Consider the following 23,558-nt stretch of genomic DNA (forward strand, 5'->3'; position numbering starts at 1 on the left):
TGTGTGGGTGCATCTCGGCTCTGCCGGATAAACGGACACATGGAGGGGAGCAGATGAAAGGGGAGACAGGTGAAGTGACGGTATCGTTACTTGAGTCGAGGACGGCTCTGCGCTCCCGTGGCAGCGAGGACCGTGCTGTTTCTCCATCCACGTAACAAATAATTTAAGGCTGCAGTGGCAAGGTGTGACACACTTATTTTCAGGAATCATTTCTTTTTTAAATGTATTATTGATGATGAGAAAAGCAGTTTGGCTGTTTCCAGTCTCTGCGCTCTAAGGCGACGTCATATTTAGCAGCACATATGCCGACGTGGCATTCCCCCCCCCCCAAAAAAAAAAAAAAAGATGTCAGACTTTCCCTTTGAACGTTATCGCTGTGCATTTAGTTTGACCATCACAGTTGTGTCCCAGCGTGCCGACCCGCTCGACACAGATGCCATGTCGTAACGAGCTTCACGCGCACAACGTAGAAATAACTGAAACTTTTGAAGCTTGTGTGTATTTGTCTGGTGCCCTCACCCATGTAGGAGAAAATAATGCTTTAAGAGGTCCTAGTTTCATCATATTTGTTGTTCTAACATGTTAATGACTAGTTCACAAATGAAACAGACCCACAGATGAATAGAGCTTATTTTACAGAAGGTTCTAGGTTATACAGAGAATATATTTTTATGTTCTAGCCTTTAATGCAGTAGAGAGAATTAAGAGAACTGTTTTTATTTTTGTCATCATGCTGCATTTTTCCTATCGGTATTGTATTGATTTGAAGACTGACAAAAAGAAGCAATCTTTGTGTTGTGTGTGCATTATGATGCTCAAATGCAACAGTGTGTGGAATTCACCCTGAAGACGACGTATTGAGAGCCTGGTCTGTCCTGTACATACTCTGACCTTTGTATATATTTCTGGTTGTGATCACCTTTGCCTTTTTTCATTTTGATTTCATTTTGCAGGCGTTGCTATCTGCACTGTGCTTGAATCTGAGATTTAGACAGGATGTACAGCTTATGATCTTCAATGAAAATGAATTAATGATAAAAATAAGAATGGTTAAAAACCAACTTGTCTGTTTTTATTTTGGCATCTTTATTCATAATGTCTGGATTTGTTAGAGCGTCCAAGCCTCTTCTATCCAGTAGAAAACAAAAGATGCATTTATGACTTATTTATGAAATATAAATATGAGGCAATTTATACAAAAAATAAAAATCCATAAGGAGGTGCAAATGATCTGAAGTGGTTTACATTGAACTTGTCAAACTGTCATTACAGCATGTGTAGTCATCAGGAGTGTGCTTTACTGTCATATAGCATAAAGCTTGTGAGGATCAATATAATCTGTTGCACCGTACAGTAAAGCATCATAGCACCATTTACCCAAGGGTCATACTTCATGTTGTATAGACTGAAAACAACTTCATAGAAATGACATAACTGCATCATATTCAGTAATATCACCAACATCTTTACAAAAGTAGAGTATTTTTCTTATACAGTACCTACTGCTGTATTTTGAGGGCAAACATATAAAACACAATGGACTGAAAGTGCAGCAAACCTGACCGCGACTTCCTCGCGCTGCACTCTGGAAGAAGAAAAGCTTATCCTGAAGGTGAGACGGGTTATGTTTGGAAATCACAACCTGCAAGTGACAGTTTAACCCCAACAGTTCAAAGGACACTTTGGCACAAAAAAAAAAATTCATCCAGACGGGTGCAAACATGGAACTGCAGTTCTCATCAGAGCATCCGTTTCCATGAATCTCCCAGCTGCTACAGTTCCCTGTCATGAGCTTTCACTCACTGGAGTCACTTCAGTTTAAAACTCCTGTCCCAGTTGAGATTTCATGCCGGTTGGAGCTGCTATAATGAGTTGTCGTGCCGTGATTGTCTTGAGCTGCTCCCATAGGTGAGGCGCGGAGGTCCACCTGAGGCGACGGACACAACAAGCTGAGAAATCCAGCTCAGCAAACGCACAGCATTCACATTTGATAACAACCCCCCAAAAAAAGTGGAAAGTGCAGCCTCTGCAGCTCAACCCTCACAGACAATAACTAAACACTGTCAGCACTTACACTTGGTTACTTACTCCCATTTCACCAGGTCAGCAGATCTGTCACTTCTGTTCTCACTCGAGGGCGAGCGGAGGCCTTCACCTGCCCTCCGTGTGGATATTTTCATGACCTAAGTGTTAACACAGCAGGGTGTGTGTGAGTGTGTGTTAGTCACTGCTGTACCTTCCTGACAGGACGGTCCAATCCAGCTGTGCAGGCAGTCGCAGCGGCCGTTGCGATGGTCGCACTGCGCCCTGTTCTCGCACTCGCAGGTCTCTGAGCAGTCAGGCCCGTAACGATTCTCTCTGCAGTCTGACAGCAAATGGTGAAAAGCGAAATCCAAGCAGTTTAATAAAGCTACAAAATGGCGAGGGCACAGTTAAAGCAGCAGGCCGACCACAAACACCTCCACCTGTCCAGCGTTCTTTATTCAGATTACTAAAGATTAAACACTCGGCTGAGTACATTTACTCAAATATCGAGCGCAAGTATTATTTACGGGGCAGCTGTGGCTCAGGAGGTAAAGTGGGATGCTTACTGGTTGAAGGGTCAGTGGTTTGATCACCAGTTTCCCTGGTTTGCATGTAGACGTATCCTTGGGCTAGTTTTCCCAGATGCATCCAGGAAGCATGAGTGTGTGAATGTTAGCCAAAGCTCTTAAACATAGAAAACTGGATTCAAATTTTAGTAGAAAAGTACTTCAAACAGAAGTACTGCTGACTTCACATCATCCTTTTTATATTAGTTACATTAAGGATTCAAAATTCCCTTAACCCTAAGAGTTTAATAGGCTTGTACACCGACCCAGCACAACGTTATGACCCGTTGCTGGTTCACTTCTCCCTGGACTATGTTAGATAGATACTGACCACCGCTGACCATGAACACCTCACAGGAGTTGCAGTTTTAAGAGATGCGCTGAGTCACTCATCAAGCCGTCACAATGTGGCTCCTGTCAAACTCGCACCAATCCTTATGCCTCCATCTTTCCTGCTTCTAAAACATAAGCTTTCAGAACAAAATGTTCACTGGCTCCCAACACATCCCAACCACTCACAGTGTTATGCCTGATCAGCGTATATTACACGCTGACAGTGGAGGGAAACATTTTTGTTTGTTTGTTTGTTTTCATTTGAGGTCAAAATATAAAAATGTCAAATCTTGTTCTCAAATAATATAAAACAAACACTTTTTAACACTAATATCCAAAAATATTCAGTGCAACACAAGGAATGCCCACTATATCTCCAAATATTTTGCAATTTTGGTACATATGGTAATTTAATCTAATTTTGAATAATGTCTCTGATTTTGTCTTTTCATATTATAATACTGGTTTTCCTCTGTAAATGTAGCTGGGCACTATATATGACAGGAGCCATTTTTAGGCATCAAAGTATTTACTAAAAGTCTATTTTACCATCTATTACGTGCATTTATACAATAATACCTTTACTGGTAAGAAAGCTGTGTGTGTATGTGACGCCTGCAAGCTAGTTCAGGCTAGCCGGTGCAGTGAGTCACACTCGCTCTCTTCAAGTCTTAAACCAAATCAGTTTGGGTTAGGGTCCAAGCTGGAGAATTGGCCAATGCAAGAGTTTCACTCCTTCCACCAGCCCAGCATACACGTGTAGCTTTGGGGTGTTTTTACTACATTCTCCAATTTCTATATCATAATTGCTTTTGTAGCCTTTCATCTTAACCGTCACCTAAACAAATTCTTCCACTTATTTCTCTGAAATACTCGTCTCTTCCATCCATATTAAAGGAACAAGCTGATTGTGTATGTGACTGCCATCATCACATGTATGCTGAAGTAAATACAGTGCAGTGTATAAACCTCACTTATGTCTCTGTTGCATAACTCATCATCGCTAATGAGTAATGAAGGCACATCAGCTGAAAGTGATGTCACTGGTGAAATGCAGTACGCGTTTGATGACTGTGTATTCTCAAAAATGCGTGAGGGATTACCAATGTCACATCTGGGTCCAGTCTTCCCCGAGGAGCAGAGGCATCTTCCCGACACAGGATCACATTGAGCGCCGTCTTCACAGTCACAGATCTGGACGCAGCCCTCACCGTAGCGACCCCGTTCGCACGCTGAGTGAATGATTGGAAACATGAGAATAAAATAGGCGAAAACACGCCAGTTATTCTTTGATTTCATCTAGGAGAACAGATCGGACCGACCTCTGTGACAGCGCGCTCCGTGAAATCCTGGAGAACAGATACACTGACCCGACACCGGGTGACAGGAGGCGCCGTTCATACAGTCACACTGCATCCGACACAGCGGGCCGTGGAAACCAGGGGGGCAGGCTAACGGGTTTGGGGGGGGAGGGGGGGGATTCATGGGAGGAGAATAAAAGTCGACCTTTAACGTTTAAATCCTGTGCATTAATTAATAAATGACTGTAAACTTAAGGGCTCAAATCTGACACCTTTAAAGTGGAGCTTTAAGGTTAGAGTACAAATGCTGGGCTGATTTGATCGAAATATAAACCTTCGAAGCCTTTTGATGTTCAGTGTGTTCAGATAAATACAAGTTAAATTTCAGGATTTTACAAAGACTTCTTCTACTGTGACATCTGTGCATCGGCATGAATGATCCCATCAGGACCTTAAATACTACTGAGGTGCTTCATGTGTACATTCTTCTTCACTACATGTACTGCAATCTCTCACACAGCCTTGACTTCATTCAAAACTTCAGCAACTGTGAACACAAGATATTTTAAAAAAAATACAACATGTTGTGCAACTACATGACCTACTGATGTGTTTTTGGACAACAACGGAGGTCATTCTTTGTGTGTTCAGTTCTCACCATGTTCACATAGATGCCCATAGTAGCCTGGACCGCACTGACACGTCCCCGTCACTCTGTCACAAGTGCCATTATTTTGACAGCTACATTTCAGCTGGCAGTTGGCACCAAATCTTCCCGCGGGACATTCTGGGACAGGAAGGATAAAACAGAGGACATGATTCGCTGTGACACCTGATTATGTTTAGATTCAACATGTTACAACAGATCAAATATGTGGTAATGGACAGATGCAATAAATGCAATATTTTGATGGGGTTTTTTTTAAAAGAGTAGGCGATCACCTTTGTGGCAGTGTGCACCAGTCCAGCCCAGACCACAGGTACAGTTGCCGGTCACAGAGTCGCACACGCCTCCATTACTGCAGTTACAGCATTGAGCACATTCTGCCCCAAACCAGCCTGCAGGGCAGCCTGAGGCCAAACACACACTCCAATTAAACTTAAGAAAATATCCAGGCAAGTGTCATAACATGCTGTAGCTCTGAAAGCACAGTCTTCTATTCTTGCTCATTATAAAGGATTACAGGTAAACAGTAATCTGGAGCCTCCTGTTGTATTTTCATCTCATAATGTTTTCAATGGTGTGGACTGTGGGAGGGCCAGGTTAGCTCCCAGTCTCTTACTGTGGATTCATGCTCCTGTAATAAGTGAAGAATGGAGTTCGTCAGTGTGTTGCTGAAATAAGCAGAGCCTTCGTTGAAAGAGACATCATCCCATGCTATGTGTACTAAAGCCCCCCCCCACGTAACCCCACACATTCAATGAGGTCTAGCAGAGTGAACGCCAGTGTTGTTCCTGTGCACTGTTTAAAAGCGGTGCCACCTCAGAAGATTACGCCATTCAGTATTAGTTTTCAGCCTTGTCTTTTATTTACAGACTTCAAGTTTTCTATTCATTAAATTATGTACTGTAGATGATGAAATATACAAATAGTCTTTCAGAGTGACTCAGCCTTTCTAGGGTGCCTTTTCTATATAGACAACTTATCCACCCTCTATTGTCCTAGTACTATTTACAGCTGGATATATGATATAATACTTACACAGCCCTTATTACATGAATGGAAACATAAAAGAAGAGTTTGAAATCAACAGAGGGCCTGTTTCCAGAGATCTAGCTCACAGCTCAGCAATAATGAAAGCTCACCATTTCCACAGTCCTCTCCTCTGCGTCCAGGGGCGCACACACATCGACCGGTGACCGGGTCATTCTGGGCTCCCTCTCCACACAATGCCACCCGGGCACAGTTGACACCGTAGCGCCCAGCCGGACACACTGTGACCACAAGGATGCACCACACCCTTTTCACTCCACACCGTAACACTTATTTATTTAATTAACGTCATCATCAAAGTTTGACTCGGACTCACTGATGTTGCAGCGCGGTCCTATAAATCCTGCTGGACATTCACAGGCTCCAGTGGAAGTAATGCACTTCCCTCCATTCTCGCACTGACACTCTCTCTCACAGTTTGGACCATACTGACCCTCTCCGCAGACTAAAAATGAATAATAAAAGGGGTAAAATTGTTTTATCATGCTCCCTTGGTTTAGTGTTTATGTATGAATATGCTGTTTATGCATACTTTGAGCACATTTGGGGCCGTGGTAACCTGGAGCGCAGTAACATGATCCAGACACCGGGTGGCAGAGCTGATTTGTCTCAGAGCACTGACAGACCCTGTTACAGTTCTGCCCAAAGGTTCCGGGCAGACAAGCTGATAAAAAGGAAAGGTTCATTAATAAACAGTATGCTTAGAGACATTTTTACTTTCTGAGGCATCAGAATGTCTCTTTAATTTTGCAGTGTTTATAATTCTTAGGAAGGACTGTGGCACTGAATGTAATTTGTCAGAAAAAGTTAGTCCTGGGGAGCTCACTCTGTTCGCAGCCGTTGCCAGTGAATCCGGGAGGACAGCCGCACTCTCCAGAGATGTGGTGGCAGGACGTGCCCTGTGCACAGCTGCAGCGCTGCATGCAGCCCTTTCCAAATGTACCCGGCAAACATGCTGAAGGATGTGGAAGGAAAAGAGAATGAGACATTTAGTTCTGCATGTCCCAGTTTTAACTCTTCATGGGAATTAAAACAGTTAAAAAAAAGAGAAAAGGAGTCACATGGGAGTGTTCACTCTTATAGGCCACACGTGCAATTAGGAGTAACATACAGTAGGTGGACATGGCCCACGATAAATGGACTGGAATAAAACCTGTGCCTTATATTTAATAAGAAATGAATTAAAGGGATAAACATGCACAAGTACAGCTCAGAAAAAAATGAAAACTTGCATAAAAAATGCTAAATAGGTCAAGGAGCTCGATTGAAATCGTTTCGTTTTCCCTTATTCTGCCCTTGAATGCAAAAAATTTAAAATATAGAGTTAATTATTGAAACAGTGCAAGTTTTGCCCACTAGAGGTTGCAAGAGCACGAGATTTTCCTTGACTGTGGGCTCTTACCTTTATCACAGAGCTTCCCTCTCCACCCTGGTGGACACTGGCACTCTCCGGTGACATGGTGGCATGAAGCTCCGTGGAGACACTGGCATCGCTCCCGGCAGCTGACGCCAAACAGTCCAGCATCACACGCTGAGCAGAAAAATGTGCAAATGAGAGGCTATAATTAACAAAACCCCTCAGAACAGCAATCACAGTGGTAGAGTTTCCACAGTGCAGCACTTAACCATGACGTCAAAATTTCTGTAGGTGAGTTAGTTTTTCACTCGCGGTCTCACCTTTCTCACAGCGCTCTCCAATCCAGCCAGCGCTGCAGCTGCACTGTCCGGTCCGTCTGTCACACTGGCCGCCATTCTCACATTCACACCGCTGCTGGCAGTCCGCCCCGAATCGGCCGGCCACGCATTCTGTGTAAACACAGAGCAGCGTGCACAGCAAGAAACACAAGTGAGACAGAGGAAGAGAAAGAACAGAGACATCTTGATTTCAACAGCGCACAAAAGGGGAAGTTGCTCTGTCACATTTCTGCTGAGGAGTTCAAAAATGGCTTTGTTTTTTCCCCCAACAGTTTATAATTGGACTGAGTATGAAGTTGGCAATCACAGGTAGTGGCCACAGAGTTTGGAGGGGGAAGACATTCCAGCGACAGGATTAGAGGTTTCCTGAGACAAAGAGGGGGCTGGGCCTGGCACAGCCTGATGGGGAAGGGTTGTAACAGGCACAGAGGGAGGATAGTGTGTGATGTGGAGCTCAGAGTGAGAAGGAGCTGGAATGTCATCGCCAGGTCGACAGAGACTTTTGCAGAGGAGCACGGTCTGTGGTGCAGAAATGCACTCGCTGCCAGCAAATAACCAGACTTCAGGCAAAAACAAACGAGCTAAGGCAACAAATTAAACTCAGTCTCATGCATTTCCTGAGCAAAGTAAAACAACCACAGGCCACTGTTTTAAATGTTTACTTCAAGGTTCAAGTGATTTTATTCTTCTGCGTTTCTGTCGTGACAAACCAACATCACTGCAGCTTCACAAAAATCAGACGTCTCTGTGGCTTCACGGGGTGGTTTGGAACTAGATGAGGCTGAATTACCACATAAGAATCTATACAGCTATGTCAAATGATCACATTACCGCTATAGAGAAGTACAGTCTCATAAGGATACTAGTTCACAGAGGTGTGAATATATACATCCAGATCTGTATGAGATCCTGATGTTGGTAAATCAGTCAATCTTTTAGGGGGTTTGTGTGTTTTGTATAGCTCTGCACGTCATTCTTGTCAGCACAAATAACGAGTATCCAAAAAGAAAATTGCTCCAATCTGGAAATATGGTAACAATGAGAAACACAAGCAAGAAGATGGCCACGCAGACTAAAACAAAGGACAGTCACACCTGTGAGCGTTTTTTCTGCACGGTGACGGATTATTTATAACATTTCAAGCATGCTCATTTTTCAATTTTAGCTTCAAATGAAATTGTTCAGATAAACAGGCTTAACCTCACTGGGTTTACAACTAGTTCATGATTCATTACATCTAGATTGGACTTGTAATTCATCATTATCGGGCTGTCCAAAAAGCTCCCCGAAAAGGCTTCAGGCTGATCTAAAGTGCTGGAGCGAGAGTGCTGACAGCGACTAGAAAGAGAGCATATTTCTCCCATATTGGCTTCTCTTCATTAGCTCCCTGTTAAATCCAGAATCTAATTTAAAATCCTACTCCTCACATGCAAGTCCTTGAATAATCAGACCTTACAGTACTGTAATACGTCAGCAGAACGATTCCCTCTCAGACTGCTGGTTTACTTGTGGTTCCTAGGATATTTAAAAGTAGAATGGGAAGCAGAGCCTTCAGCTTCCAGCTCTGAGTTTGGCTTAAAACTTTTTTTTGATAAAGCATGTTAGAGCTGGATCAGTTGACCCTGAATCCCCTAACGCTTCAATAGGCCTAGGCTGCTGGACATCGTGCAGTAAGTATTTCCTCTTCACAAACCTTTTTCACTCTCTGTGTTTATACATCACCCTGCATTTAATAGTTATTATTAATCTCTGGCTCTTCCACAGTCTTTATCCCGTCTCTCGCCACTCATCCCTGGCCGGTTGCAGCAGGTGGCTGCCCCTCCCAGAGCCGGGTTCTGTTGCAGATTTATTCCTATTTAATTGAAGTTTTTCCTTCCCACTGTTGCCAGGTGCTCACTGATAGCAGATTGTCTGGGTTTTTTATGTATTCTCTGTATTATTGTTGGGTCTTTACCTTAATAATATAAAGCACCTTGAGGCGACTGTTGCTGTAATTTTGGTGCTATATAAATAAAATGAACTGATTTATGTCAGCATTTTTTAAATTTCAGCATAGTGTTCTTCTTTTTCTATTAGCGACAGCCAAAAGTACAAAAGTAAGACTCAAGTTACAATAAATCAGTTTTTTTTCTGATCCATGTGAGAGTGCTTTAGTGGTAACACATGGAGACTCTTACTCACACCATCCTTCAGTCTTACCCAGTTCACAGGCTGTGCCTGTCCAGCCGCTGGCGCATGCACATTTTCCACTGGTCTTATTACAAGTGGCTCCATTCTGGCACAAGCATCGCTGCTGACAGTCTGCTCCATAAAACCCAGCAGGGCACTCTGAGAAAAACAACCCAAAAACAAACATCTTGTGACCTGTTCTTTACCTGTTGTACAGTTGATCACTTCTCTCTGACGTATAAACTCACCTTTTGTGCAGTTGGGTCCGGTCCAGCCCGGCGTGCATGCACACTGCCCACTGGCCGGGTGGCAGATGCCATCGTTACGGCAACTACAGGTTCGGTTACATCCTTCCCCATAGAAACCAGCTGGGCACGCTGCCACGTGAGAGACAAACAATATCATTACCTCCTGTTGAACCCTGCTGATCAAAAGTGGAAATTCCAGTATCTGGTAAATAATACCGGCTTCTGCATGGGTAACATCAGGTTGGTACTTTCTCATGTGTGACGGGGATGGGCTTTCCCAAATAACTCTGAAACCAAGCATGCTTTTGTTCTACTGTGATTCAGCGTCTGAAAGGTGTCCTCACTTCATATGAAGCTCCAACAGATACAACGATACAAACAATCTAAGTCTTTGATTTCACCTTTTTTTTTTTCTACAACACTGGACCGCATCTGTTAAGTTAAACGATTCTCTGTGGTGCACCTGTTACTCACTCAGGTTGCAGAACGGGCCGATCCAACCAACGGGGCAGGAACAAACGCCGCTGACATGATCACACGTCGCACCGTTTTGACACAAACACTTTTCCTGGCAGTCCAAACCGTAGAAACCCCCAGGACATGCTAGAACGCACACACAGATGTAAAGACTCTCTGTTACTGGCATACATACATGCTAAGTAAGAGAATTTGGCTTCATGATCAAGCAGCTCCTCTTACGCTTTTCACAGAAGGTCCCCGTCCATCCCCTCTGACAGGTACAAGCTCCGCTCACGTGGTCACACAATGCGTTGTTCTCACACTGACACCGATGGCGGCACCCGAGACCAAACAGACCTGCTGGGCACTCTGAAGGAATATCACATACGGCACAGTTACAAAATATGATGTAACAGACCACACTGACATATTACACAAAATATACAAGGAGCATTTCAAAATGTTACTTTGTGCTACCTCCAGAAAGCACCAAAGCATGATCGCTGCACATGTGAGAATAAGTTAACTTAGAGAAATGTGGGCACCAATCTGAGGATGTACTGTAAGCATTATTTAAATAGTGAGTATAGTGAGAAAGTTAAAGTATAATCACTTTAAAAAAAACTATAATAACATACTCTGATGGCAGTGAGTTCCAGTAAAACCAGCTTCGCAGTTGCACTGGCCTGTCACAGCGTCACAGCTTCCGTCTCCGTTTCTGCAGTTGCAGGTTTGTGAACAGTCGGCCCCCCAGTGTCCCGCATCACAAGCTGCAACACAATCATATAAATGAGCTCAGTTTTTTGTATTTGGTTTTTCTACATATACGTCTCCTTCAGTTTAGCTCAGCAGCGATTGCTTCCGTGCTTCAGTATGATACCTTTCCTGCATTTGTGCCCAGTCCAACCAGGAGCACAGGTGCACCGCCCACTCGCAGGGTCACAGCGAGCGTTGTTCTCGCAGATGCACTTCATCTGGCATTTTTGACCAAAACGTCCACTCGGGCACACTGCATGAAAGAAAGAAAGAAAGACTAATCTACCACAGCCATCTGCACCAAACTACATGAGAAAAGCACCAAGTTCCCATGACATTTCTTCACTGCCATTCAGCCGTGAGTGAACACTGAAGAGCCAGCGGTTAGTGGAAGTGGAGTTATATTTCTTCTTCCAGTGAAAAAATGGCTTCAAGCATATGAATTTGTAGAAAATTACCCTTCTGACTTCTACCATGTTCCTTCACTTCACATCCAAACTGCATCATTTTAATATTCCACAGTGCTGTCGTCCTTCTCATCCGGCTCACTGTTTAGTGCCTGTTGCTATGGAAACTTTCCTGCTGCTACTCACAGTTTTGGCAGAGTCTTCCCATGAATCCTGGAGGACAGTTACACGATCCGTTGTGTTTATTACATATGCCGCCATTCTCGCACACCGGGCAGATCTCTCCACAGCCTAGACCCCAGAAACCCTCTGGACACACTGCAAAGATCATCATGAACATTTTCATGATTTTTATCATGTAAAATTTAAGTCAATTATTTAGTTTTTTTTATTTATATAAAAAAATGTAAGCACTCACAATTTTCACAGTGGCGTCCTGATGTGCCTGCCGGACACTGACACTGTCCCGTCACTTTGTCACATGGTGCGCCGGTGCAGTTACAAGAGTGAACACAGGCGGGCCCAAATCTTCCCTCTGGACAGGCTGACAGTGGACACGCAGGAAGGATTCGTGTCAACACAGGACCATGAAAACAAACACAAATAAGCCTAAAGCATGCAAAAATCAAGCCGTCCACCTTGATCGCAGTTCTCCCCATGAAGACCAGGAGGGCATTTTCGTTGGCACTCTCCGGTCACGTGGTGACACGACACTCCTGACGGACAGGCACACTTCCTCTCACAGCCGGCTCCATAAGTACCTGGCTTGCATTCTAAAGACAATGTGAAAAGATGGTGAGGAATCTGGGAATTATCAATACATTACAAGGTTGCCTGTTCAGTCAGAGTGTTAAACATCTTTTATAGTGACAACAGTTGGATGCAGAGTGAGGCCTGATCAGCAAATCACTTTATATATGGACAATGTAGCTTAATGTAAAATGAATTTGAACTATTTATGTTATATTATCAGATATTTCAGAACTTTGCAAGTGTGGACAATCTTAGCCTGAGAGGACATTTGCATTACAGTGTCACTGAAACAAATACTGGATTGCAGTAACAAAGACTTACAACTATATAAATTTTTTCTATTTCCTTTGTGTCAGTTCGATACAAATAACACCAAATGTGAAAATCAGTCGAAACCTTATATCATCCACAATTTTTTTATGTATCATCTTCAAACTTCACAACAATATACTAGGCCACGGGGGACATGAGTACCTAGGTTGGTATTTGATCCTGACCTTCATTGTTAGCGCCCAAGGTCAAAGTGGACCTTGAAATTTATTTTTAGGAAAACCACACCGAGTAATATATCATATTAAAGGGCTTGGAGCACGCTGTAAAACACACTTTTTATTTTTTCAATACGACATCCTACAACGTCACAGTGACACCATACATTTTTTCAAAAATCACACACTGCATGAAAATATCTGAAAATCTCAAGTTTTTACAGCTTTTAAAAGCAAAAGATTTCTGCCAATTCTGCTCCAATTGTATGGGTAAAGATGATACAATACACTATTTTAGTATGTATTGCTTTAAGGTCAAAGGTCATAGGTCAAAACTTAAGGTCACAGAAATTAGGAAAAAGCTCTAGGTTCCCCTGAATTATCTTCAAACTTTCAAGCAAAATATTAGTCATTGGGGGACATAAGCACTCTCCTTGCTTACTAAATAAACAGCATTATAAGACTTCACAATGATACAAAAAGATGAACATATTGCACTAAATTCCCATATTAACAGAATAAAACATCAAAGTTTCAGTATAGCTCTTGCCCTTCCAGTGGAAGTTGCAGTTTCTGAGTTTTGTATTTGTATAATTGTAATAAACAACAAGAATACAGATAAAGACACAAACACAACTTGTGCTTTGTGACTGTGCTCACCTTCCTTGCAGGTGTTACCACGGTAACCAGCTTTACAGACACAGGTGCCGTAGCGGTGGTGACACTCGACAGTGTTCTGCTGGTCACACTGACACTCTTCAGAACAGCCGGGTCCAAAAGTCCACTTGGGACACGCTGAAGGTGAAGATGAAGGAATCATGGATACTTGAAGTCACAGTGAAAGTAGCAGCACGCCTGACCTTTTGTAATTTGTAGCTTGACATGAGAAGCTGTTGACGTGTAAGCGGTGGGACTCACTGAGATGACAGAAGCGTCCGTAGAGTCCGGCATCACACAGGCACGCTCCGTAGGTGCGGTGGCACCGTCCATTATTGGCACAATTACACTTCTTGTTGCACTGCTTCCCATAGAAGCCTTTAGGACAACCTGAACCAAAAAAATACTTCTCTGTAAATGCAAGATATCTAGTGTGCCTTTAAAATAATTAGATTTTATCTTAGCAGGAAAATCTGCATTAAATGAAGACACAAAGAGAAGCGTCTCACCGTCCTGGCACAAGTCTCCACTCACACCAGGAGGACAGCGGCAGTTTCCATTGACGGGGTCACAGCTGGCACCATTTTTACACTTGCAGGAGAAGGAGCAGTTTTTGCCAAAATGTCCCTCAGCGCACGCTGTGGGGATGAAAGATAAAAAAGGATCCATTACAGCTTAAACAGTCAAGATTGACATTTTTCCACGGCTGTTTTTGTTGTGATGACCCACTCTACCCTGCCTTCCTTTCGGCCTGTGTGTGTGGCACGTCTCATCTGCAGACATTGCAGGATTGGTGTGGCTCGTTTCCCATCAGTGACACTGGCAACACCTGGGCCCAGCATGCCAGTGCTCTATAAAAGCCCTCAAAGCTCAGTTACTGTAAGATACCCGTCTTAGCTTGGTTGGTTCTTTGGTGTGCGGTTGGATTTTTTGGCATACACCATTTCCTCACCCATGCACTCATTTACACCATTGATCATATTAACTACACACAACAGTCTTTTAATCAGCATTTGTGTGCATCTCGCTTTTTGTCATGGCTGTGCAGCCTGGCCCGTGACAGTGTGTGGGTCAGTGTTTGTTTGTGGGCTCAGTCCTCACTCTGGTTGCAGATAATGCCCGTCCACCCGTCGGGGCAGTCGCAGCCATTTTTCCAAAGATTGCATTTTCCTCCATTGGAACAGTCGTCGCACGTCAAACTGCAGTCGCCGCCGAAAGTGTCATCCAAGCACACTGAAAACACAAGAATCAAACTTTAAGTGTGCAAGTTATGCTTACCTCATTTTAATAAAAATATGTTTTTTGTGTGTTTTCCTTGATATTTAACCCTCAGAAACATTTCTATTGGTACACTAACTCCAAACCACAAATGTAATAAATGAAAGCATTGCACTGGGACTGCAAGATCATACATTTAAATATTAGCAGGTGTTACTCTTTAGCTTTCAGTTACATTAAATTGCTTGTTCAGCACGTTTTTTTGTTACGTTTGAGCGACAGAAAGCAGAACCTCTGACTTCCTGCTTCAGTCTCAGAGCAGCTGCCAGACTATATAACCCTCAACATGCCTGGCATTATGGTAGTTAATTAGGATGTACGAACATTCTGGAAGCATGAGGCAAAATAATTTGCCCCCATCGTGTGATGTGTTCCTGCCATCGCTGAGTAAGTCTGTCAGACAGCTTCACAGGAGCCATATAATCAGATGCAGGTTTACTGTTAATGATAATAAATCAACAGCGGTTTGAGATGAAACTCACCAAATTTTTCCGCTAGGTTACTCTCAGCCCTCAGCTCCCCTTCGTCATCTTCATAGTCGTCAAAGCGCTCCAGGGGTTGGCTGTAGTCCTGCAGCAAGGTGAGCTGGGGGCGAATGAGTGGCAGCTCAATAGAGCCTCCGCTGGACAGGGCCTCGACTGCATCTTCAAGTGCTACAGTGAGAAAAAAAAAATCTATTAAACAAAATATACCAACATTATGTTTTTTATATCATTGCATTTAAATATATTGTATGTATAAAAAAAGAGATAACTATCTTCTATCTTTCATTTTTATTCATGTGGCAACTGAGTAATATTGTACATGATGACATGATCGTATGCTGTGTAAATCAAATGAAGAGGGCAATAGTGATGCAGATTATTCATTGTAAGAACTGATGGCTTTTTAAAGCTACTCTGTGCAGTTTTTATTTGAAATAAATGGTCCTATTCTTGTTTGCATGATCCATTATCCAAACAATTATCAGAAGATGATTACACTGTCGTCACAAAGGGATGGACACGGTCAGCAACAATACTCAGGTAGGCTGTGGAATTTAAAAGATGCTCATTTGGTACTGAGGAACCCAAAGTGTGCTTTCATGTTGTTGGACTCTGCCAGCTGAAAGTTGCAGCAGAAATCAAGACTCATCAAACCACGTCAAGTTTATCAAGTCGTCTAAGTGTATTCTGCCTCAGTTTCCTGTTCTTAGCTGACAAGAATGGCGGCCAGGTGTTCTTTTGATGCTTTAAAGTTCAACGTGTTGTGCATTCACAGATATTCTTCAGTGTACTTTGGTCATAGCAAGTGGTTATTTGAGTTACTATTGCCTTCCCAACAGCTCAAAGCAGTCTGGCCATTCCCCTCTGACCTTTGGCATTCCCTACATCACCATCACAAGAAAGACAGGATATTTTCTCTTGTGTGGGAAAATCTCAGTCTGTGTCACATTCAAAGTCACTTAAATCACCTTTGTTACTCATTCTTATTTAAACTTCAGAAAATCCTCTAGAACCTGCTCAACAATCACTTTAAAAGGTGTGCCTAACAAAGTGGCCGGTGAGCATATGTTACAAACTATTTGATATTATTCAACTGACCAGAGGTTAAGGTGTGCAGAATTGCTCGAGAGGAATAAAATCAGCTTGGACGTACACAATGCAGATGCAAAACTTTGCAAATGTTTTATGACAAAGCAAATGCATTCAGCATGTTTGTCAGGCCACAGGATTACAAAACATAGTCTCTGTTTATAGTTAACTCCACAGGGATCCATTAAGGCATATGGAAATAAATCCTTTGACAATTCCAAGTGCGCTTTAGCCAATCTGAGCGTTTACTTGGAGTGAAAGTAATGGTATGTTAAAAAAGGAAAGGAAAAGCTGGAACACAAGGAAATTGGTTGGCTAGTTTCACTGATGTCAGTATCATGCTATTAGTATAATGTTATTACTTTAAAAGGTGCTACTTGTCATTGGTACAGCTACTATACCATGTGTCTGTAAAACACAATAGTGGTTCAAAGGAACACTGTTATTTCTGTCTCTGTTCTGAGACCTCGACACACAAACAGCATGAAAAGGAAGAGCTGGGTTCTTGTGGGTTGGAAAATCACTGGTAGAAGTGCAGCACAGCAGTCCATGTGAGATTTGCCAGTTGGATGCATAGAAGGCTATCAGCTGAGCCATCAGCTGATGTGGGCTGGCAGTGAGATCAGCTGATCTGCCAGGATAGCATCTGAGCTTGATTTGCTTGATTTGGTTTTCTCACACTAAACACTAAATAGGACAATGCTACTGCTGCTCTAATTTTCTGGAAATACCAGTATCCCACTGATTCTTCCAGTTTTGACATCAAATTTGAAGCTGGCTCATTAATGTTTGTTTAAATACTACACCTATGCCAAATAAAGTTGGATTTCCTTGCATCTCACTGTAGATTACACTAGTCTTAGCTTGACATTTCCATTCTTCATATCCTCTTTTTAAACTTTTTGTCAAAATGACTTACTGCACAACAAGTGTCAGTTTGCCAGGATTTTCCACTGGAATGTTTCTGGTGTGATTCCCGTTCGCCCGCGCTCTTACACATGATTGCTGATACTCACGGATGCAAGAATGCCGGTCCTCATCCAAACGGAAACCCCGGCGGCAGTAACACTGGAAGGAACCGCCGCTGTTCTGGCATGTGTGATCGCAACCACCATTAGCGGCCAGACACTCATCTACATCTAGACAACACAGACGCACCACAGAATCAAATGCGTCAGAAGGAAAAACTGACGACGGCCACTGTTTTTGCTCACTAAAACAAAGGCAACATTGTGCGTGTCAAACCGAAACTTTCCTTTTAAATTCAGCAGGATTAAACATTGCGTCTCTTGTAAATGTAAGTGCCGTCCACGCTTGGACTGAAGGTAAAACATTACCATCGCAGCTACACCCGTCTGAGTTGAGTCTGTATCCTGCAGAGCAGTAGCATTCATAACCCCCGGGGTAGTTGGTGCAGTCCTGCTCACAACAGGAGATCTCCTCTCCACACTCGTCAACATCTGCCAAGCACAACAAGCACCAAGACAAAAATTATGATCCAACTGTAGTGATATGCTTCCCTGCTCCATGAGGGAAAATTTATGAGGTAATTTAAACTGTGTGGGTTTAACAGCCAATTAAGGTTAAAATTACAAGCGAACGATGATAACAGTGAACTGAAATTCGCTCTTTTTCTTTGCAAACTATGGCTTATATGAGCAAAGACCTGTTTTCCAAAAATACCCTTCCACCTCCTGACCACAAGGACATTTTTCTTTTATTAGAGGACTAAAAAAATATATTTTCGAGTTGTATAAAGTGCCTCGCTTTTTCTTTTGTTTTCTAGTTTTATTGTATGTGAACTTCTACGCCAACTGCGCCGTCGTCTCCAGTAAATGCAAAAATGACTATTTACGCTTGTCTGCAATTACAGTTATCACACACCTTCTCCACATTTTCTCTGGTGCAGCAAGCTGACTGGATTAGTTTTAATTCAGTTTAATTCACAGCATTGCCATAAATCACAAAAAGGTCAATTCACAATGCGGTCATGTTGACTGACGTCATTTGTGTCTCCAAAAAAAAAAAAAAAGAAACTAAAGCTAAACAGCGACCTTCATGCAGTTTGTATATTTTCTAGGATTATTCCATTAGACTTAAAGTTTAACATTACTGCTCAAAATACACAGGAAGATGAGTATTTGTTGGTTTAGGTCTCAACTGCTTAATAGATAAACGTTTAATAATAAATTAAATATATAAGTTTAATAAAACTGTTGGAATAACAAATTTAGGCCACCTGTCATTAGAACAAAAATCCCCAAACAAACAAACATTTTAGAAATCTGTCAAAAATCATGTTTAAAATTAGGCATTTTAATAATTAAACTAAAACTAAATGAATAACAAATGAGTTCAAGGATTGACATTTATGGATGCCCAAAGAGTCCACTTTTGAAAGGTGTGGTGTAATTGATATTTGCACTTTAATTCAATAACAACACAAAAAAATGTCTGCCAAAAACAAGAAGGACAGAACCCCTAAAACAGACGGCACAGAGACACAGACACTGTGAGCAACAAACAAAAATGAGTCACTGTGAAACTGTCAAAATCACCAAAGTGGGACTCCACAGTTTTGTAGTTTCTTTGCTGCTTTGCAAATTCTGATAAGTTGGTAAAACAGGTGTTTGTTTTTTTTAATAAACCAGTTACTAATAAAGGAATAAATTATAACATACACTAATAATTTCATATGCGCTCAATACATTATCCCTCCCTTAATTTAGTAAACAACTAAGTAATGTTAAGTATATGTGAGTGCATTACACTCTCTTACCAATGCAGGTTTTAAGGTCTTCATCTAGCATGTAACCATGGTTACAGGTGCACACAGGTCCACTGGTTGAATGCTGGCAGTGATGCGAACATCCACCGTTGCTGTTCTCACAGCTGTTCACAATTTCCATTTCAATTCCTTCAGTACACAATAAAATAACCGACATGTGTTAATAACACGACATGTTTTATAAACAGAAATTAAAGGTGCTGCAATCCACTCGTGTAACAATATGCAGGCATGAGGATTTAAACTGACTGTAACACTGCTTTCCATCAGATCCCAGCTCATAGGCAGCGTTGCAAACACAGACGTAAGAGCCCAAAGTGTTATGGCAGCCGTGAGCACAGTTGGCCTCTTCTGTCTCACACTCATCAATATCTGGAGGAAAATGCATTGAAAAAACAGAGCGAATTATTCCATCTCCGTCAGCGCTTAAAGATTATTCCAGTTATTTTTGCACACTTTAAAGTCATTGTTGCCCAACACTGATGGTATCCAAATTCTGCTTCTTCTGCTCCTCATTTATTGGCTGTTGTTCTTTAAAGCTAATTATTTTCTTCTTCTTTTTTTTTTACTTTTAGAGCTACATGATGTATGATGCTCGACATTGAAAACATCAGTTGATGGAGCAATTTTACCATCAGGGAACATTTTCCTTGTGAATGTATGCATATTGTTTAGCAAACTAGTTTCACTTGCCACTCAATTTACTAGTTTACTCACTACTGGTCAGTTTACCTTCACAGGTTTTCCCATCAGCAGCAAAGGTGTAGCCAACTTTACAGTCACAGTGGGCCTTGCCACCATCAGCTCGACACTCGTGCATACAGCCTCCGTTCTGATCGGCGCAGGGATCCTGTACTATAACACAAAAAAGCTCACGCTCATACACATAAACTCACACGCTGACAGTAAAGCGAGGAAAGCTTCAAACACAGCATAGGGGAAAACTGTAAAAACCGACTGTTTTGCATTTTAAAGCAGAGCAAGTGGAGTGGGTTTAAATCCACCCAGCACCTCCAGCTCTTTGCTCTTCATAGCTGTATGTGTGTCTGTTTAACTTGTGTAAGCCTGTCCAGCAGTTTGGATGAGAACCTTCCTGCAAAAATTAGAGGAAGCTGTTTGCAGCCAACAATTACAAAGTAAAAGCATCTAGAAGACAGCAATTTAAAATACATATATGTATAATTTTCCACCCTCTGAGAAGCGTATTTGACTTAACGGCCTCAGAGATCGGAGTGATTAAAACGAGCAAGGCCATCAAAACACAATTTGAGAAACAAAAACAACGAAGACTGCTGTGACTCATTCCAATTGAATATCTTATCCCATGAAAGACAGTTAGTCATATTCCAGCTCAGACATCCTGTAAGATAATTATAATTGGCAGCAGATGCTGAGGCAATGTGTTTTTAATGTTACGATCAAACCTGCAGGATCACACCTTCATAATCATCCAAAGTGCTCAGTTTCATTGACGTGCTTTCCTACATCATCCATCACATTATTATTCCTCTAGGGCTTTTCTTTTTTTTTGCAGTGTGTCATATGAACGTGTGATTTTAGTGCTTCCTACAACAGAGTTCAGAAACATGGGCACTCACATTTACAATGCTTGCCATCCTCCGAAAGCGTGTAGTTCGGTTTGCAGCGGCAGCGAAAATGAGCAACAGACTGCTGCACACAGTAGTGTTCGCATCCTCCGTTGCTAACGGCACATGAAAGGACAGCTAAAAAGGCAAGAGAAAAAAAGATGTGATACGATAAAAGGACAACACTGAAAAAAATCCAGCATCTTTCAGAAGCTAATCAATCCACCCTGATTTGTCATGTTAGTCTTTGTGACTGATGTTTCACACCAACAGAAATCTTACATTTCTCAGAGCAGTCACACTCCTGACATTCCTACACTCAGAGAACACCTCGGAGAGCCGCTATGCTTTGAGCAATGAGAGATCTATCACAGCAGAAACGCCAAAAAACACAGAGGAACTTGAATGGCAGCGCGCCTGCGGTGGACAGCAAGCATATGGTGAAGAGGCAGAGAGCGGTGTGAGCTCAATGCTCTTCCTTGTCTGAGTCTCCCCTCTGTGTAGCAACAGATCAATCTGGATCTCCTCACAGAAAAAAAGCAAAAAAAAGCCCAAACAGCCCGGTGTTCTCAAAAGGCTGTTTTTCATGCTCACAGACCAGAGTCAAGACCCAACCATCCCAAACACATGTCAAACCACAGAGTGCTTTCCAGCTCAAATATTATGCAGCTTCACGCTAAGTGTGTGGGATACGTCTAACCTCTGCTGGCTGATCAAGAGCTGGATAAGATGAGCAGAGAGAGGGAGACTGACTTGTTGATTGCTATGTGTGGTCCTTTATCCTCCAGTATGTATGTTTTCATGCTGTTTGGCACATAGTTGAAACTGACATAATCGTTTACTCGCTTGTAATGGACAGTGAGATTTCAGCACCAAATGTATTTTTGAACATGGACACAATTCACAGCAATAAGCATCCCAGAAAAGCAGCATTTGCCTGGAGTCAGTCCACTTGTGAACTGTTGGCGTAATCAGTCATTTCTTAATGCAACAGCTGTCACATAAGAGCCTCTCAGGGACAGATGTGCTCTATAAGAAAATTAAATAACTACTTTACCAAGCCAAAAAACACATAATGATTTTTCCTCTGAAATTCATCCAAGACACTCTGTGTGCATTCCTGACGTAGAACCCAGCGGCACGCTTATAGTTTTTTGTCTATTAGATGTTTTTTCTTCTAAACCACAAATATCTGATATTAGAGGAAAAATGCACAGGTACTGAGTAAACAGTGCACAGGTCATATGACAGTCGCCACACAGGCGGCAGGAATCAAGCTCAGGTGAGCGTTCGGGCAAAAGCACTATTTAATGCAGGGAAAAAAATGACCTATAATAGCATTCTAACTTCCCTGCATCACTCAGTTTTTTTTAAGTACTTGAAGAATATATGGATTCAGGTCTTCTTTATTTTCTCTGACTTTGTCTCATCTAAATAACTTTATTTAATTTTTGCGATGCCACAAACATAAACATGAACCAGCTGCAAAGAGCAAAATGTCCATTTAGAGGACCACTTCGATTTGATTGGTTCCATCACTTCATCCTCAGCAGTCCAAGTTTGCAGGCTTTCATATTCCCTTTTCTTTCTGAGCACTGAGGCTGTGTAACACATATAAAGAAAGGCAGTCACTTTGGTTAGCTGCTATTACAGTTTAATGCTAAATACTACTTGATGTCCGGAGGAGCTGAAGTAGATCCATACGGTCAATATCGGCAATGACGGTTACACAGTAAAATGGTAGGATGCACTTATTAGTGACCTTAAGCTATTTTATCCAGTCATGCAAGGCAAGAGCAACAAAATCATTAAAAACTGAACTGATGCAGCAGAGACAGCAGAAGCTCTGCAGGACAAATTCAAACAACTTCTATAAATAGAGCTCTTGTACACAGAAAAGCAGAGGGATGGAGCTACATCATGATACTCAGTTGTGAGAATCTGCTGCTTTTCTTTGTCCTATGTGATTATAGCCTGAATATCTTTTGGGGTTTGAGAAGTAACTGAGAAGTAAACCAGCACATTAGCCCTCTGCATTCCAGAGATACACAGAATTTAACTGTTTGTTGCCGTAGTTTGAGGTTGATGTTGCGTAGTTTGTGTGTTGGACAAACTTATCTCATTTTCAAACCAAAGCATGTAAAGGTTAACCTTACATTTTAATAGTTTTTACTGTACTGTACTTACAATGAAAATTGATTTTAAGTGGACATGAATAAATAAAGGCCCAAGAAGTTAAACAATAATAACAATGGATGCAACCATACTACAAGCTTTCTCCAGGATGGGATGTTGGGTCTGATTCTCTCACAGGAGAGCTTAAAAATGGCTTTTGTACAAGATATTCAGTTAAAGGAAAAACTTCATGAACTGACTAAATCTGGCTTCACCACCAAATGTTATTTGAACCGCACCACAATGGGGCTTTTTGTCAGAACCAAGGGGTTGTCTGAAACATAATTAATGTGGTTTAGATGATTAAGTACCCATGTCAAAAACCATATGTGGCTAAACTTCAATGAAATAATGACCAAAAGAAAAAAATAACACTCAAAGACTCAAAGAAGCTTCCAGTAGCTCAGTTCCTCCAAACCACTGTCTCATTGTTTGTGTGAGTATTGAACTACATGAGGTTATATTACAAAGTGCCTTTGGATGTCTTCATATTCTGTCTCTAATGGGATTAAATAAAGACCTTCTCCATCATCATTATCGTCATGTTACTGTGTTTAAACTTTTATAAATGATGTTTTTAGACCTT

At 42.0% G+C, this 23,558-nt stretch overlaps 1 protein-coding gene across 3 annotated transcripts in view; it reads right to left on the reverse strand.

Moving 5' to 3' along the window:
- Nucleotides 1–209: 209 nt before the first annotated feature.
- megf6b (multiple EGF-like-domains 6b) overlaps nt 210–23,558 on the reverse strand; it is a 59,807-nt gene continuing 36,458 nt past the window's right edge. For 2 of the 3 annotated variants that reach the window (XM_085159017.1, XM_085159019.1), the window contains 30 exons: nt 20,810–20,935; nt 19,944–20,066; nt 19,461–19,583; nt 19,203–19,340; nt 17,761–17,883; nt 17,440–17,562; nt 15,332–15,502; nt 14,673–14,804; nt 14,081–14,209; nt 13,833–13,961; nt 13,575–13,709; nt 12,312–12,446; nt 12,092–12,217; nt 11,860–11,991; nt 11,391–11,519; nt 11,149–11,280; nt 10,751–10,879; nt 10,526–10,654; nt 10,052–10,180; nt 9,834–9,962; nt 7,617–7,745; nt 7,342–7,470; nt 6,766–6,894; nt 6,472–6,603; nt 6,256–6,384; nt 6,032–6,160; nt 5,168–5,296; nt 4,884–5,012; nt 4,247–4,375; nt 2,247–4,156 (listed from right to left, as the gene is read on the reverse strand). In XM_085159017.1, coding sequence (XP_085015143.1) covers nt 3,816–4,156; nt 4,247–4,375; nt 4,884–5,012; nt 5,168–5,296; nt 6,032–6,160; nt 6,256–6,384; nt 6,472–6,603; nt 6,766–6,894; nt 7,342–7,470; nt 7,617–7,745; nt 9,834–9,962; nt 10,052–10,180; nt 10,526–10,654; nt 10,751–10,879; nt 11,149–11,280; nt 11,391–11,519; nt 11,860–11,991; nt 12,092–12,217; nt 12,312–12,446; nt 13,575–13,709; nt 13,833–13,961; nt 14,081–14,209; nt 14,673–14,804; nt 15,332–15,502; nt 17,440–17,562; nt 17,761–17,883; nt 19,203–19,340; nt 19,461–19,583; nt 19,944–20,066; nt 20,810–20,935 — 4,127 coding nt within the window. In that variant the 3' untranslated portion in view covers nt 2,247–3,815. Of the gene's footprint in view, nt 1,928–2,236; nt 4,157–4,246; nt 4,376–4,883; nt 5,013–5,167; nt 5,297–6,031; nt 6,161–6,255; nt 6,385–6,471; nt 6,604–6,765; nt 6,895–7,341; nt 7,471–7,616; nt 7,746–9,833; nt 9,963–10,051; nt 10,181–10,525; nt 10,655–10,750; nt 10,880–11,148; nt 11,281–11,390; nt 11,520–11,859; nt 11,992–12,091; nt 12,218–12,311; nt 12,447–13,574; nt 13,710–13,832; nt 13,962–14,080; nt 14,210–14,672; nt 14,805–15,331; nt 15,503–17,439; nt 17,563–17,760; nt 17,884–19,202; nt 19,341–19,460; nt 19,584–19,943; nt 20,067–20,809; nt 20,936–23,558 lie in introns of those variants that run through there. The other variant, XM_085159018.1, reaches the window with a different exon arrangement.

Source organism: Neolamprologus multifasciatus, chromosome 5 (assembly GCF_963576455.1).
Source record: "Neolamprologus multifasciatus chromosome 5, fNeoMul1.2, whole genome shotgun sequence".
In the NCBI taxonomy this organism is placed as follows: Eukaryota; Metazoa; Chordata; class Actinopteri; order Cichliformes; family Cichlidae; genus Neolamprologus; species Neolamprologus multifasciatus.